Source organism: Paroedura picta, chromosome 4, assembly GCF_049243985.1.
Source record: "Paroedura picta isolate Pp20150507F chromosome 4, Ppicta_v3.0, whole genome shotgun sequence".
Lineage (NCBI taxonomy): Eukaryota > Metazoa > Chordata > Lepidosauria > Squamata > Gekkonidae > Paroedura > Paroedura picta.
In genome coordinates this window covers 102,419,079-102,434,837 of record NC_135372.1, presented here as the reverse complement: position 1 = coordinate 102,434,837, position 15,759 = coordinate 102,419,079, and the positions used below count along the sequence as shown (strand labels likewise).

The following is a 15,759-nucleotide window of genomic DNA, read 5'->3' as shown; positions in this document are numbered from 1 at the left end:
GCAGCTGCTGCTGGCAGCGGCCCCAGGGGGCGGAGGGAAGTCAGGGGTGCCAGCGGGAAAGCAAGCGGAGCAGGGGCTCAGGCGGCGGTGACATCCCTCAGCAAAATACTACCTCCCCGGGCCTCAGTAAAATTGTCAAGCGTTGAACGGTCCCCGGTGATAAAAAGGTTGGGGACCATTGCTTTACAAGACCAATTTGTCAAATATCCCATGAGGTTAGGTCTAGGATAGCTGAACCACAGCTCAAAATGGTGTGACCCACAATCTAATGAATCTCATCCCTTGATTTGCAGTTAATTTTTTTTTTTTTTTTTACTGTGGAACAACTTCTAGCCTGAAATCTGTAGGGAAGGGACTTGGGAAAACGTTTGATGCTAATAATGGAAATAGAAATAGACCAAAGTCATACAAAACCTGAACTTCTTGTATTCATTTGAAAACTGCATGGTTTCTATTTGTGGTTATGGAGTTGTATCTCTTTATCTGTGTCGTGAAAGCCTTTGCACTGGAAGATAGCAAACGTTAGAAATTGTATACATGAAGTACCTATAACAACTATTTCCTTGGTGCCAGTGAGCTAATTAAAGGTGAATCCTAGCTGTGGGGCAATCTGGGAGCTTTGGGTGGTGGCTATATGAGTTTCTGCCCTTCCAAAGATGAGGGGAAAGTGAATTTCATCCTTTGTCTGCAAGGCCTTCATTCTTAGAAAGCGGAGAGGGTTCAACACTTGTTTTAGCTAGAAGTGACAGGTTTCCTGTCATGACAAAGGATTCATGGATCTCATCTGAGAAATACTAGCATAGGAAGCCATTGTTGTTATGGTCTAAGCAAGATACTTAAAAAAACAAACAAACAAACAAAACGGCCTAAGCTGATTTGAGGGGAGAAAGGAAAGAAGTCTGTCTCCTGAGTTTTCATTCATTACTGACTGCCTAAAGACACCATGATCCACTGACAAATTTTAAGGTATAACACCAGTCACAAAAGATACTAAAACACATTTAATGCAGCCGACAACATTCTGTGGTTGTTTTAAAATAGCCTTATATTAGTAACTTCTTTTGTACAGAAAACTCTTTGAGTGATTCAGATTACATGCAATGTCCAGTCTAACTAATAGATTTCTGGCATTCTCTATAGATTTACACAGTATCCATCTACTCTATACTTGTATGACAAAATTTTATTTAAAAAGTGAGAACATCCTTTAAAGAAAAACTGACTACACAAATATCACTTTTTAGGCAGTGTCATGGATCTTCTGGTTTTATAATGGCTATTTGGAGCCCAGACAGAAATAACCTTTGTTTTTAAACCACTTCAACATTCTGTTTTGTACAAGGAATGGAAAATCTTACTTTTATCTTAAGTAGACAGCAGCTACACAAACATTTTGTGCTGGAATACGCCTTCCTTAGTCAAACCCCTGGAGTGAACTTTTGTTCATCTTCCAGTTTTCAGACTACACTTCTTTTTATTCCAAATGCCAACAAGGCTCAAACTTTTTAAGGATGCCTTTTAATTTATACAGTATGTACTCCAATGCATCTTCTCCATGAATAATAATGGAGATGGACCAGGACATAAGCTATAAGAGTATCCTTCACGTGTGAGTGTCTACAGGGAATATTGGGTTACTGGCCAAGAACATGTGGAAAGTTTTGCAAAAGTGAAGCGCAGAGCCATCTGGTGCTGGTGGTAGGGATAACAACCTGCTGATCCCTGTTGTCCTGTTATTTTACGGCGGGGGGGGGGGGAGCAGCAATGGCTATATAACAATTAATGTTTGATTTTGTAAGTTACATAAAAATGAGCAGTGATGTTTTAGACATTGCTATTCAGGGCTATGTCATTTACTATATTTTAATGTTAACAATCCTTCATATTGAAAGCTTCAGGTGGTTAACCAAGTTGGTCTGAAACAGCAGAACAAAGTGTGAGTCCATTAGCGTTTTTAAGACCAAAATAATTTTATTTATGGTTTTCAAGGTGTCACTGGAGTCAAACTTTGTTATCCTTCATGCTATTTATTTACTTATTTAATTATTTTGTATCTTGCCTTTCCCCCCCATTGGGGACCCAAAACAGTTTATATCATATTCCTCTCCTCCATTTATCCTCATAACAGCCTTGTGAGGTAGTTTAGACTGAGTGTGACTGGTCCAGGGTCACCCAGCAAGCTGCCATAGCATGACTGGGATTCAAAGCCAGGTCTCACATATACTAGTCCAGCACTCTTTACAACAGCACCACTCTGGCTATCACAGAATTGATGCTGGGTATCTCTGTTGTGGTATTGCCCATTTATATTGGTGTAGATCTGTGTTAAAAAAGGTAAAGGTATCCCCTGTGCAAGCACCGAGTCATGTCTGACCCCTGGGGTGACGCCCTCTAGCGTTTTCATGGCAGACTCAATAAGGGGTGGTTTGCCAGTGCCTTCCCCAGATTCCCGTTTACCCCCCAGCAAGCTGGGTACTCATTTTACCGACCTCGGAAGGATGGAAGGCTGAGTCAACCTTGAGCCGGCTGCTGGGATCGAACTCCCAGCCTCATGGGCAAAGCTTTCAGACGGCTGCCTTACCACTCTGCACCACAAAAGGCTCTTAGATCTGTGTTACAAAGCAAAATTTCCTACCCCATCAATTGGACTGTCCCAGACAGATACAAAAATAGATCAGAAGCATCTGGAAGTTCTTGGAGAAGCCTCTTCACACTTTAAGCATGCCAATGATTTTTTTAAACCCTATACTACACTTGATACTACAAAAGGCTGACAGGCAATAAAGCCTATACTAGTTTTAGCTATCATATTTATACTCCTGGGGTTATAATTCTGTTTTCAGTTCAGAAAATGTGGGGCACACACCTCTGCTGAACCCAATGTTTTCAGGAAGGGTGTCTGAAAAATTGAGTCAGGTTAAGGAGATGAAAGTTCTGGGACTACTAACCCTAAGTGTTATGGTTGCCAGCTTTGAGTTGGGAAATACCTGGAGACTTGGGGGTGGAGCTAGAAATGGGTCAGATTTGGGGTGGGGGCGACTTCAGTGTTGTATAATGCTATGGAGTCCACCCTTCAAAGCAGTCATTTTCTCCAGGGGAACTCTCTCTTTAGTCTGGAGATAAACTATAATTCCAGAGGATCCCCAGGTCTCACCTGTCCAGGTCTAGATAGCACACCTGAGGGTTAAGGAGCTCAAATATGAATTTTTTGATACACAAGATATGCAACTTGTTGCTAAAATCAGCCTCCATGCCAAAGTGGCAAACATCACACCAGTTTTAAAAGGGGGCCCAGTTGGGATCCAGGAATAGGGCAGTTTGCTGAACATCAGTCCCTGGTAAATCAGTAGAAACTGTTATAAAAAGGCATCATTACTGAGTACATACAAAACCTGCTGAAAGAAAATAAGAGATGGGAGAAAGCAGAAATGGCACGGGGATAGGGTATTAGAGCAAAAACAAATGAATATTTAACAGAAGTTTCATTCTTGTCACTTAGCATTTAAAAGTATGAATTGAGGCCACATTTGTAAATGCTGACACACATTAAAAAAAACAAAAAAAAACCCTTTCATTACAATGTGGCTGGATATAAATTCTTTCCTTCCTTAAAACAAGAACTGGAATTTTTACATGCCAGATATTACTTACTTCATTTATACCTTGCCTTTCCCCCTACAAAGTGGCTTACATCATTCTCATCTCCTCCATTTTCCTGACAAGGGTGGAAACTGCACCGGGCTTTTTATCCCCGGTGACCCCAAATTAAAAAAAGGCATCTACATATCATTCAGTTTCCATTTTGATATTTAGTGCTTTAAATTTTCCCTCTGCACTGTCTATGATTGATCTGTGGTGACACTACCTTTTCCCCGTGATATCCAGGAGTAGATATAACTCTCTGCATTTGAGAAAACCACTCCCAAAGCCCCAGTATTAAGTGTAGATGTTCTGATGTAGTAAAGCAGCCTGTCACTGATTGGTCAGGGCATCAGTTCAAAGACTGTCTGGTTCCCAGCTGCCATTCCCTCGCAAGACTTATTTTTGCCCTCACTTCTAAAGTGACTGTACTCCAGGCCCATGCTTCTCTGTGCCAGAATTTGCCTTTCAGATTGTCTCCCCCCCCTTGTTTCCCCCCTCACTCACGCAGGAAAAGAAAAATAAAGAAGCATCCCCCCCTGCTTTGTCTATAGAGTCAGGAGACAAATGACAGAAAATAAACTCCTCTCCAGCCTTTTGCTCCTTCAATGCCGGTTGGAGCTTCATGACCACTGCTCCCCTCTCCCCCTTTAGCTTCCCCAATCAAGCAGGAAGGAGAGAGCAGGCACACAATTAAGTGTAGAATGCAGTCAGTTTCAATTCAGGAAAAAGGAAGGAGAAGACCTGGGTTCAAATCAATTTGAATTCAGCAGGATCAACAACAGGAAAAAAAGTAACTCCAGAACTAGTCAAGAACTGTGTGATATCTTTTCCCATAATTTGTGATGTTGCATAGATAGAAGAAGAATTAGTTTTTATATGCCGGTTTTCTCTACCAGGATTCTCAAAGTGGCCTACAGTCACCTTCCCTTTCCTCTCCCCACAACAGACACCCTGTGAGGGAGGTGAGGCTGAGAGAGCCCTGATATTACTGCTTGGTCAGAACAGCTCTATCAGTGCTGTGCCCAAGGTCATCTAACTGGCTGCATTTGGGGGAGCGGGGAATCAAACTTGACTTGCCAGATTAGAAGCCACCACTCTTAACCACTATACCAAGCTGGCACTTTATATATGTATAGAAACTAACAGCCTTGAACATGTACTTAAGATGGACCCCCCCCATTGACCCAGTTGCTAAGCAGCATAAAGGAGTGTGGGTGTATGCATGAATATGCATAAAGGGCTTTGCTGTCTATTACAGAAGCTTTTTTTTTCATTTGAATTAAGACACTGATGGCCAATTTCTGTATTTTCAGAGAACACTGCTGTTTTCTATACAGTGGTCCGTAAGCCAGGTCTTTCTTTTGTCACACAAACTTGGTATTTGGCCTCAAAAATAAATCTATGATAGCTGTCAACTGTAGAACTGCATATAAATTTGTAGAAATTACACTTGATAGAAACACAGGAGGTCATATAAGACTGCTCAAACCCACATACACTGTTCTACCACCCCTGAATTAGTTTTTCCTTACAATTACATTCATAATGCTTTTGCATCAAATCACAGTTTCTGGCAAAGCAAGACTGTGTATGACTTTACCTAGCAAAGTGGAGCAAAAGGAATCTGAAGGCCACTTATATGGCTTCATGTTGAAGGACAGCCATCACTGGGAACTTCCAGTATGGTTTCAAATTAAGAGACAAGGATTAGCCCACCCTTGAAGAGTCTTATTCCTCTTTCTGCTGTTTCAGTATGTTTGCCCACTCCAGCAAAGCCGGGGGGGGGACCCCTTCTGGCCTACTGCATCACTTCCTTTATATTCAAGCTGCGGGAGAGGACATGGAAGTGAAAATTGACCCTGAGCAATTCAAAATGAACAGGAAGCCAAAACTGCAAGGCCACTCAGTGTAATGGAACTGACAATGGACACTGGCTCACACACTGCATCACCCTCCCAAGCTGGAAGCAGTGAAAGATGTGCCAATAAACTGACACAAACTGCCACAACTGAGATCTGGGCCAAGTGGAACCTGAGGCATGGGCAGAGTTGTTGGACTTAGATCTGCTTGCTCCTGGCCACTCATGTTCCTCTAGGGCAGGGGTAAACCTGTGGCATCCAGATGTCCATGGACTACAATTCTCATGAGCCCCTGCCAGCATGGGAATTGTAGTCCATGGACATCTGGATACCACAGGTTGACTACCCCTGCTCTAGGGCACAGGTCCACCAGGTGATTTCCTTTTAAGTTAAATGTCCAATCTGCTCATCAACTCCCTGTTCTAAACATTCTCTCTGACATCACTATTTTTGACACATCATAACATGAGACTATGCAGCCATTACTATGATAACTGGCCATTCCTCACTGTGCAGAATCTTCCATTTCAGAGGCAATCCTAATCACTGGGGCAATGGAGTTGTTCTGTTCTAGTGGGTTTAGGTCTATCACCTACTATGTTTGTGGTACTGTTGTCACAAACATCAGTTCTACATGGCTCAAGCCATGCTCTGTATTCTCTATTCAAAAAGAAGTAAGCTGAAGACCATTTGTTAACTCTTAAATCTTTACCTCCAGACTGTTAATTGAGCAAAGCTGCTGAAAAGTTGTCCTGCGGTATTCAGGAATTAAAGACTAATCTCTAGAATTGAAGGAATTCCTTATTGAAGGAATCTGGATTACAATTATTCAAGAGGAACAAGATCTTGAAAGCATCAGGAAGGCCTTTCTTGTTTTGGAGGAATTAAAATATTTAAAACATATATCTATATAGAAATGGCAATAGAGAAAGATGTGCAGTTTCAGCACACTTTACTCCACAGGTGCAGTGCCTATCTAAATGTTTTTTTAATCTCCCTGACAACATTGCTGATGGCAACACACTGAATCTGGCAAGAGAAAAGACTCTTAGTTGATGTGGTATACTTAAGTAATTCAGATAAAAGGCCATGTGGTCTGCATTTAACGGAATTCCCAGTTTTAGAGGAGAACAGGTTTTATTTGCTGCACTGCTAAGTTTTTGAAATTCAATATAAAAAAAATCTGTGTCTTATTACTTGAAAAGCCCCTGCTGCTGATAACAACCAGGGAGTTTTTAAAATGGATACTAATAACAGAATTCACATTATGCATTGCTATTATTGAAACATATCCAGCCTTTCTATCACATGGATGTCTAAAGTAGCTAATAAAAGTTGAAAATCAGCACAAATAAGAATAATTAAAAAAATCAAATATAATCGAAAAACAGCAGCAATAGAACAGATTAAAACACAGATCCTATTATCAGTAAAACATGTTTAGAATTTTGCTAATCAAACCAGTTTTAATCTGGAACTAAAACATGCTACTATCAGTTCCAAGCAACTATGCTGGAGAAGGGTATTCCACAGTCACGGTACTATAATGGTTGAGGCCCTTATACCCAGCTAAGGGCCAAGCCTGCAGCACAGAGGTCCCCAACTCCCAGTCTGGGGACCGATACCGGTCCATGGATCAGTCGGTACCAGGCCGTGGCTCCTCCTTGTCCTCCTCCCCGGCTGCTGCCCCGGGGGCTGCCCTGCCACTCTGCTGCCGGTTCACCTTTGGTGCTCTCCAGCAGCCACCATGGCTGGGGCTCCCCCTTGGTATGGCACTGCACAGCTGCTGCTGGCAGCGCCCCCCAGCAAGTGGCGGGAAGTCAGTGGCGCCGGCGGGAAAGCAAGTGGAACAGGGGCTCAGGCAGCTGTGGCAACATCTCTCGGCAAAAGACTACCCACCCCCCCGGGTCTCAGTAAAATTGTCAAGCGTTGACTGGTCCCCGGTGATAAAAAGGTTGGGGACAACTGCTGTAGCATTCAGGAATCCAACGGGCGCTAGATTGGGGGGGGGGGTGGAGTGGAAGAACTCCTCGGAAGGCCTCTCACATCCCCCAGGACCTGGAAATGCTTCAGGCAGCTGTTAGGGAACTCGCCAGCAGGGGCAGCTCTCTCACCTAGCAGGGATCTGCAGCTTCCGAGCCTTGGAGGGAAGTGGAAGGAGGAGGGGGTGATCAGGGGTGGGGGTTGGAAGGTGATTGGCTGGCTGCTGAACAGACAGGCAAGCCAGTTGGAGGAGGAGGCACTCCAAGGTGGGGCAGCCGCCCTGAGTGGGTGTTAAGCCATGAGACCAACTCCTCCTCCAAGGCCTTACCAGAAATATATTATGTGGAACAGATATAACGATTACACAGATTGTCCTGGATCTGATCTGAATTGTTATTTTTTGGGGGGTGCATAAGACATCTGCATTCAATTGACTGCTAATTTTTGATTGGGAAGGGACACTGGAGCTGGGAGCTGACTTAGATGCTTGAACTTGAGGCTGCTTTTTTATTTTTGTGTGTAATGTCTGCTGGAAATCAAAACAGCCAAAGCAAGCAGAAACTGTGTGGCGGAGTGAGCAATGGGGTGGGAAAGGTAGCTTTTGCCAAAGCATTTTAAAGACCTATTTAATGCATCCTGTAACATATAATTTCACTGAGGAGATTCGGATTGGAAAAAAAAAAAGTTAGGTGGTGTCATGTTACCTGGAAGTCTGCTTCAGAAATGTACAAACAGATATTGTTTGACAAAATCACTATTGTTCACAGACTAGTAATTACAGTTTGTTCTATTCTATGAAAGGCGTTAATGTGAAGCAGTTGTACTGTGATGTTGATATTAATCTGTGATGTTGTATTTCACAAATGGAAAAGGCAACAGATCGTATTGCCTTTATTAGAGAGCTGTTGTAAGCAACTGTCCACCGTTCTCAACCCCCATGTGATATGTGGACCTGAACAATAATGGTAATACTGGACTATAATGAAGTGCTGCTTCATTATAGGTGTTCTCCTGGCCTCAACAACCACACCTCAGAGCTAACTGAAAGGGAAAATTGAGCCAAAACAGTTTACTCTGGCCATACTTGTTTTGTAATTGTGTTGATTAACAAACACCCACCCCACAAACCAGTTCTTGAAAGGAATGGCACGGAAACTGAAAAGCACCCCATTCTGCTGATAATGCACTTTCAGTGCACTTTAGGAACTGCAAAAGCACACTGAAAGTGCATTGTCCAGTGTGTACAGAGATAATAAAAATAGACTGAACCAAGCTTTACAAAAAAGGGGAGGAAACCCTTTATATACACTTTCAGGCACAGCACCCAGCCAGCTCCATATACAACACGGATGTGACTCTGGATCATATTTTAATTTGCATTGCTGGCAGGCCGTTTTTATGTGTATAAAACTGCTGGAGCTTCACATGTTGATATAAAACAAGAATTGGCTGAGAGCCAGTTTGAATTCGCTATTTGCTTAGCTGGGCAAGTGTAACGGCAAGGTGGTAATTTCAGAACATTGCTAACAACCCTCCGGTATTCTCCCCCCCTTACTTCCTACGAGTCTCTCTCATTTATACTCCACAATCGATGGGGTTGGGGGGGGGGGCGGGGGATGGCGTCGCAAATATCCAGGAAGTCCCGTCTCCATCCCGTGGAACTGTCCGTCTACTTTGTTTTTTAAATAGCTGCCGGTAGGACGATCAGGTTGTTGCTCCCCGGACTCATTTTGTTGCTGCACCTCACAATGGCTGCGCCCACGCAATGAGAAGAGAGGTCTGAAAATCTATGATTCTAACTGATGAAGGTGGCTTCTTTACACGGTTTTTCTTCTTTTTCTTTGGATCAAGGACAGCGTGCAGGATTTTAGCCGCTACAACTGAAAGCTGTAATTTCTCCGATCATGTTCGCCAAAGCTTTTAGGGTCAAATCCAACACCGCTGTAAAAGGATCTGATAGGTGAGCTTTCTTCTTTTAAAGGAGTTTGCCCAAATTGTTAATTTCCCGCTGTTCGGAATTGTAAAAAGGATGTTTTCTTTAGACAAATGCAATGAGAATGTGAGTATTGCCGCTTAAAATCTTTTGAAGTGAGGAGGCTTAAAAAGAATCGAGTTAATGCTTCCTTTCAAGTTAAGCAGAAGCCCTGTACACTATTTTAATATGATATGCAGATATTGTTACTAAAAACTGACTACTGGGAGTTTATGCTTGGGATAAGGACCAGGAATAGACGAGATACAAACAACCTGTTCATAATTGTTGGGCATGCATCTTCAAAGGTTCTTTAAAAACAGATTTTATTTTAAACATGAAACAACAGTTATCCTTTAGATTTAGTAGAAGTCAAATTAATATGGAATCTGTTAACAGTACAATTCTAAGCAGAGTTACATTTGAATCCATTGGTTTCAGTGCTTAGAACTGCACTGTAAATGAGACACATGCATTTTACCGTAAACACCAATTTTTTAGAGTTGTGAACAAATGGGAAATGTAAGGAAGTACTCGCAAAAGCTTTCTTGAATTGATTTCTGTCACTGCATCTCCTATTCCAGCTCATTATACTGTTTGCTAATATTTATTTGTTCTTGAAACTTATTGTTGCTCATCAGCAATAAGGTTCCTGGGGTGGTAAACAATAACAAATCTAGTGTCAATTTCCAGATAAACAGGAATGCTCCACTTTTTGCTGGAGGGTGAATTTGGCATCCAAAGCTTCATATTTAAATTTAGAGGTGTTTAGTTTAGTATATTTTAATTTAAAATATTTGTATTTATGTTTTTAATGGTCCCAGAAAGGTCCCAATCTGTGTGCATAACCATTGTACCTACTTGGCTACATATTTTATGTGCCACATGACAAATAAATATCAGATAATATCCTAAAGAAAAGGTTCCAAATATAGTCACCTGATGATACTGTTTTTCCTTACAGTTTCTCACTAACATTTTGAAGATCATATTTGAATTCCTTTTTCATTTTTTTGATCCTGTAACAGGATGCTGGAAAATGTATAGCATTTTCCTGGACCTCTAAGATACAAACACATTGCTTAGCTTACAATTGCCTTCCCTTTCCTCTCCTCACAACAGACACCCTGTGAGGTAGGTGAGGCTGAGAGAGCCCTGATATTACTGTTCAGTCAGAACAGCTTTATCAGTGCTGTGGCAAGGCCAAGGTCACCCAGCTGGCTGTACGTGGGGGAGCGCAGAATCAAACCTAGCTCACCAGATTAGAAGTCCACACTCCTAACCCCTACACCAAGCTGGCTCTCTTATCAAACCATTACATGTTCATAAATGTTTAATAAACCGTGCAGTTATTTTGTAGAATTCAAGGTTACGTTTGTTGTTTAAATGTGAAGAACTTTTACAACAATATGTTATATTCTATGATTCTATGATTCTATATTTGCAACCCTAAAAGCTCTTTTCTGGGAGTATGGACCATTTAATAAACCGGGACTTATTTCTGGGTGAAGCTGTTTAGAATTAGTTTCATAGCATGTTTAATGCTTATGTGCTTTTATATAACTTCGTTTTTTCAATGTTGCAAAGTTGAACATAATCCAAATATGCTGTTACTAGTATAGTAACTGTATCTTATGTTAACTACAAAATTAATTTCCTAATTTCAATTTACCTTTCCATACCTCTCAGATGCAAAAATTAAGATATATGTACTAAGTTAGCATAAGTACAGCCATTTGTGATTCTCACTCAAGAATTGGGTATAATGATGCTTGTAGATAACATATTTATATTTATGCATTTGTACTATACATTTTATGTTCTTAAATAGGAAAACAAGCTTCCATTATTATAAAGTTATTATTGGATATATTTCCTTTTCGCTCTGAGGAGGAGAGCAACTTGGAAAGGGTGATTTCCACATGGAGGAGGACTGAAATCTTATCTTCCTCTCTGCTGGGTGGGAGTTGTCCTGTCTTAGTTTGCTTCTTGCCTCATTAGAAAGTACTGGTTTGGATCACAGCTCTTTGAGCGTTTTGTGCTTTTTACTTGCTTTTCTCCTAGAGCAAATTCATATCTGAAGTTTAGTAAGTTTCCTAACACTCCAGCTTGTCCCTCTTACTCTTCACAACTCCATTTGACTCTGTTGTTTATTTTATCTTTGTATTTTTTTCATTGCTCCCCCTTCTTCCTTGGAGAGACATGGAAGAGAATAGCACAGTGGCAAGCAAACGAGGCTCTGGATGGATGTAAAAGAGACAAATTCACCTCTGAAAATGAATCTAACTTCCACTGAATCTAGCCCAAAGCAATCTAGAAAGACTGCTGTAGACCAAAACAAAAGTACCATAAAAAGGGCTCTGAAGGTGCAAATGACTCTCTCAGCAGACAGTTTGGCCCCTGGAGGCTACAATGGCATACAAGGCTCCCTCATTGCTATGGCTCTCTTGGTTGCCAGTTCAGCCTCTTGGGGCTATAATAGCATGCAAGGCTCCCCTGTTGGACACCCCTCCCAGCTCATTTGGCTGCCAGTTCAGCCCCCAAAGGATTACAGTGGCTTGTCAGGCTCCTCTGTTGGGCCTTTCACTTAACGAGGGGGACTTCTTGAGCACCAGAGCAGATCCTCAGGGGTTTACTTTCTCTCCCCCCACCCCTTCTGTTGTGCGTGGGTGGAATCCTTGCTTGGCTGAGATAAGAGCCATGAGAGAGGAGCTGCAAGGCATGCAAGAGTGTTCCTCTCCCACTCCATCCAAGGGATTCCAGTACTCTAACCTAAGGTGATCCTTGCCTGCCCCCAATCAAGGGCTTAGGTGTAGGTAGGGGCACACTTCATCTTGTTCCCAGTGGTCGATCAGGGTAGCCTTTTCTCCACTGCCACCCATGCCAGTGCCCAGGGCAACCCCTCTTTATAGTCAGAACCAATGAGGGAGGTGAAAGAGGTTTTTTTAGAGGAGATACTCATAGTTGCAACCAAGCAACTGTTCAATACAGATGATTTAATCCAAATCCACCCTGGCCCTAGATGTCACAGAAATCCCCAACTCTGGAGAGGAACCTTCAGGGAGTAAACCCAGGCCCCAGGTCGAACAAGGAATTTTTTCCAGGGTTCCTTCCTTAGAGAGGTCAGTTTCCCTTTCCTGATTTTTTTTAAAGACTGATGAAGGGGAAGTGGGCAGTTCCCAAATGTTACCAAAAGCTTTATTCCTTGGCTCCTCACACTGTCTATGATATTCTTCCAGGCTTCCTTAGTGATACTCCAGTAGCACCTCTGGCCTGGCCTCTGAGGATGGTATCAGATCCATAAAGGATGGTTTGGAAAGAAAAGCAGTCTATGTACTATGGGAATCCCATGGGACAACAGCAGTGACAATCAGGGCAGCAGTAACTCTCCCTTAATCTCTAGAGCAGTCATTGGGTAGCCCCTGAAGTTTGTCAAGCTCCCAGTGACAACCAAAGGGCAATAGAGGGCGCCAGTCACATTCTTAAGGTGGTCACCTCCCTTGTGATTGTTTGATTTGTTAGTATAATCTGTATTATTGCTATAGCTTAATGGTATTGTTTATATTTTTATGAGCTGTCTTCAGTTAAAGGAAAGGTGGGTATACAATTGTACAGTTATTCAGAATATGAGTGTTTACTATTTTTATGTAGTGGCAACCTAAGTGGGAAAGCTAAAAAATGTGCTATAACATGTAGGTTAGCAGAAGTAGCCCTATGAAGTGACAGCTGTGGCTATACCTCCAGGGCTGTGCATGGGAATAAACGTATGCTTGTTAATTGCAGGAGGAAGCTGCGTGCTGATGTTGCAGCCACATTTCCCACCCTCTCTGCTGAGCAGCTCTCCAAGGTTGTGCCAAATAAAGAGGAGCTGAATGTTATCAAGTTGTACACTCACAAAGGAGATGCTGTCACAGTTTACGCTAACAGCAGGAATCCAGCCCTGTTTGAAGTGGAGAAAACGCTGTATCCAACAGGTGCCGAAATATATTGCAGCAGGCAGCTTGTTATTATGGGGCTGGCATAACTTGAAATTGAAATTCTCTTCCACTCCAGGCACAAATAAGCCTGAAGACTTTTTTCCTGTTGCCTCCATAAGCTGAGAAGTATTCCCATACCTGATAGGGCAGCATAAAGGCTCCAGTCCACATGCTCCCTTTGAAACTCTGTTTTCACACTGAAATTCCTCAAAATGCAGTGGGGCAGGAAGAAAAGGGCACATGACTTGGATCTGGAGGCCCTTTTTCTTTGACTTTTGTTTCACCTAAAAGTTGCCTGAGGCTTTAAGAGGCTTTTGCTCTCTAGCCCTGGTTGCACTGTAAGATTCTTGAGTGCAAATGCAAATACATACCCTTCCATAGGGCTCACAGTTTTCTGAATCAGGGTCCGAGTGTCTTCTCTCAACGTGTCTTGGTTTAGATCTGCTGAAGTGTTTCTGCAGGTTGGAAGGATTTCCACCCACAGAAAGTGACTCTCATTTCTTGTCTTCCGCTGCAGCTCCAGCCCCCCCCCCCATACTGTTGGGGGGGGCTGTTCCCTAGGAGCAGAATTTCAGGGTGCAGCAGGAATGTAGAGGTAAGAAGATTGTGGTCCTTCAATGGAAATCCTTCAACCTATGGAAATGCTCCAGTGGATCCAAGTCTATACATGTTGTCTTTCAATATCTTTTGCTCTGTCCTTCAGGATATAATTGGTCAAAAACAAAAAATAAGGTAGCAGCATGATGTATTTTCACTGGGACTCTTGGTTGTAAAGATTATGGTGTTTTTCAGTCATAGACAAGATAATTGCTTGGAGGGATTTGAGAAATATTCTAAATTATTATGTAAACTATCTCCTTATCTTCTTGACACAAGCACCAGTCCTTTGTTTATTGCCTTTGGCTGTGGAATACTGATACATGTGAATATGCGTTTCAACCTACAGTAAGAAAATGCTATTATTTATTTGTGGACTTACTTCATTTGTACCCTACCTTTCTCCCCAAAGGGGGCTCAAAGCAGCTTTGTCTTTCTGCATTTTATCCTCACAACAACCTGTGAGGTAGGTTAGGCTCAGAGGGTACAATTAGTCCAGTGAGCTTCCATGTCACCCATCAAGCTTCTATGTCATGAGTGGGGATTTGAAAGCGGGTCTCCCAGATGCTTGTCTGACATTCTTAATACTGTACTACACTGGCTCTCAGGAAGAGCCTCTTGTGGCACAGAGTGGTAAGGCAGCAGACATGCAGTCTGAAACTCTGCCCATGAGGCTGGGAGTTCAATCCCAGCAGCCAGCTCAAGGTTGACTCAGCCTTCCATCCTTCCGAGGTCGGTAAAATGAGTACACAGCTTGCTGGGGGCTAAATGGTAATGACTGGGGAAGACACTGGCAAACCACCCCGTATTGATTCTGCCATGAAAACGCTAGAGGGCGTCGCCCCAAGGGTCAGACATGACCCGGTGCTTGCACAGGGGATACCTTTACACTGGCTCTCAGTAAGGGCTATACAGTATGTTGTGTTATTTTGCAGTTTCTTTTTACTTACATATGCAAAACAACTCTTCCTGGTTACCAGGTTCAACTCTCTCTGGTTTAATACTAAAATGTAGAGTTGTAATTTACTCAAGATTAGTGCAGATAGTAGCATAACATTTGTGCTGAGGCCACAGAGAACCCTATGAACGCCTGGCTACTTAGGGAAATGGGTTGCAAACTCTGGTTTCTTATTATTGAATCTTACCTCCTAACAAAGCTGAGATGAATGACAATAAATTGGGAAGCGATGAAGCCAAGCAAAAGTGGTGGTGCTTTAATCTTAAACATTTTGCTTTCTCTTTGGAACAGTGTACACCCTGTGGGCTCATCCTGACCTTCTCCCTGCCTTTACAACTTGGCCACCTGTGTTGCACAAACTAGTGGGAGGAGCAGGTAAGCAGAGTGAGCTGGATTCCTTGCATTACACAGTTGATCTGTCTTTTTCAAAGTTAGTTTTTGTGGCTTGCCTTGTTATATTGCAGTCCTGACCCTGCTGCTTAGTTGATAGGTCCTTTGAAATCAAGCTGGACTTTCTTTCAGATAAGTAAACTGTGGCAGGTGCAAGGTATGCTCCCCCTCACCTCAAACTATGTTGAATATCTTTATTTAGCCCATTTAAAGAGGAAAATAAATTGCCAATGAAACAAGATTGTTAATTGAAATGTTAATGTTATATAAGCAGTATTTGACTGACCGTGGGGTGGGGTGGGATGGGGGGGTTAGGTAATTATGACTCAGATACAGGCCCAGACAAAGATTTTCTATCTGTTTGTTACTCTGTTGATTAGA

General features: G+C 42.4%; 2 protein-coding genes across 8 annotated transcripts in view; one reads left to right on the top strand and one right to left on the bottom strand.

Moving 5' to 3' along the window:
• Nucleotides 1–15,759, bottom strand: part of DYRK3 (dual specificity tyrosine phosphorylation regulated kinase 3) — a 50,107-nt gene that overhangs the window by 19,990 nt on the left and 14,358 nt on the right. The gene's annotated exons all lie outside the window — the stretch shown is intronic.
• Nucleotides 9,176–15,759, top strand: part of EIF2D (eukaryotic translation initiation factor 2D) — a 28,764-nt gene continuing 22,180 nt past the window's right edge. For 2 of the 6 annotated variants that reach the window (XM_077334804.1, XM_077334799.1), the window contains exons 1-3: nucleotides 9,180–9,444; nucleotides 13,240–13,430; nucleotides 15,280–15,363. In XM_077334804.1, coding sequence (XP_077190919.1) covers nucleotides 9,389–9,444; nucleotides 13,240–13,430; nucleotides 15,280–15,363 — 331 coding nt within the window. In that variant the 5' untranslated portion in view covers nucleotides 9,180–9,388. Of the gene's footprint in view, nucleotides 9,445–13,239; nucleotides 13,431–13,493; nucleotides 14,029–15,279; nucleotides 15,364–15,759 lie in introns of those variants that run through there. The other 4 variants (XM_077334800.1, XM_077334803.1, XM_077334801.1 and 1 more) reach the window with 4 other exon arrangements.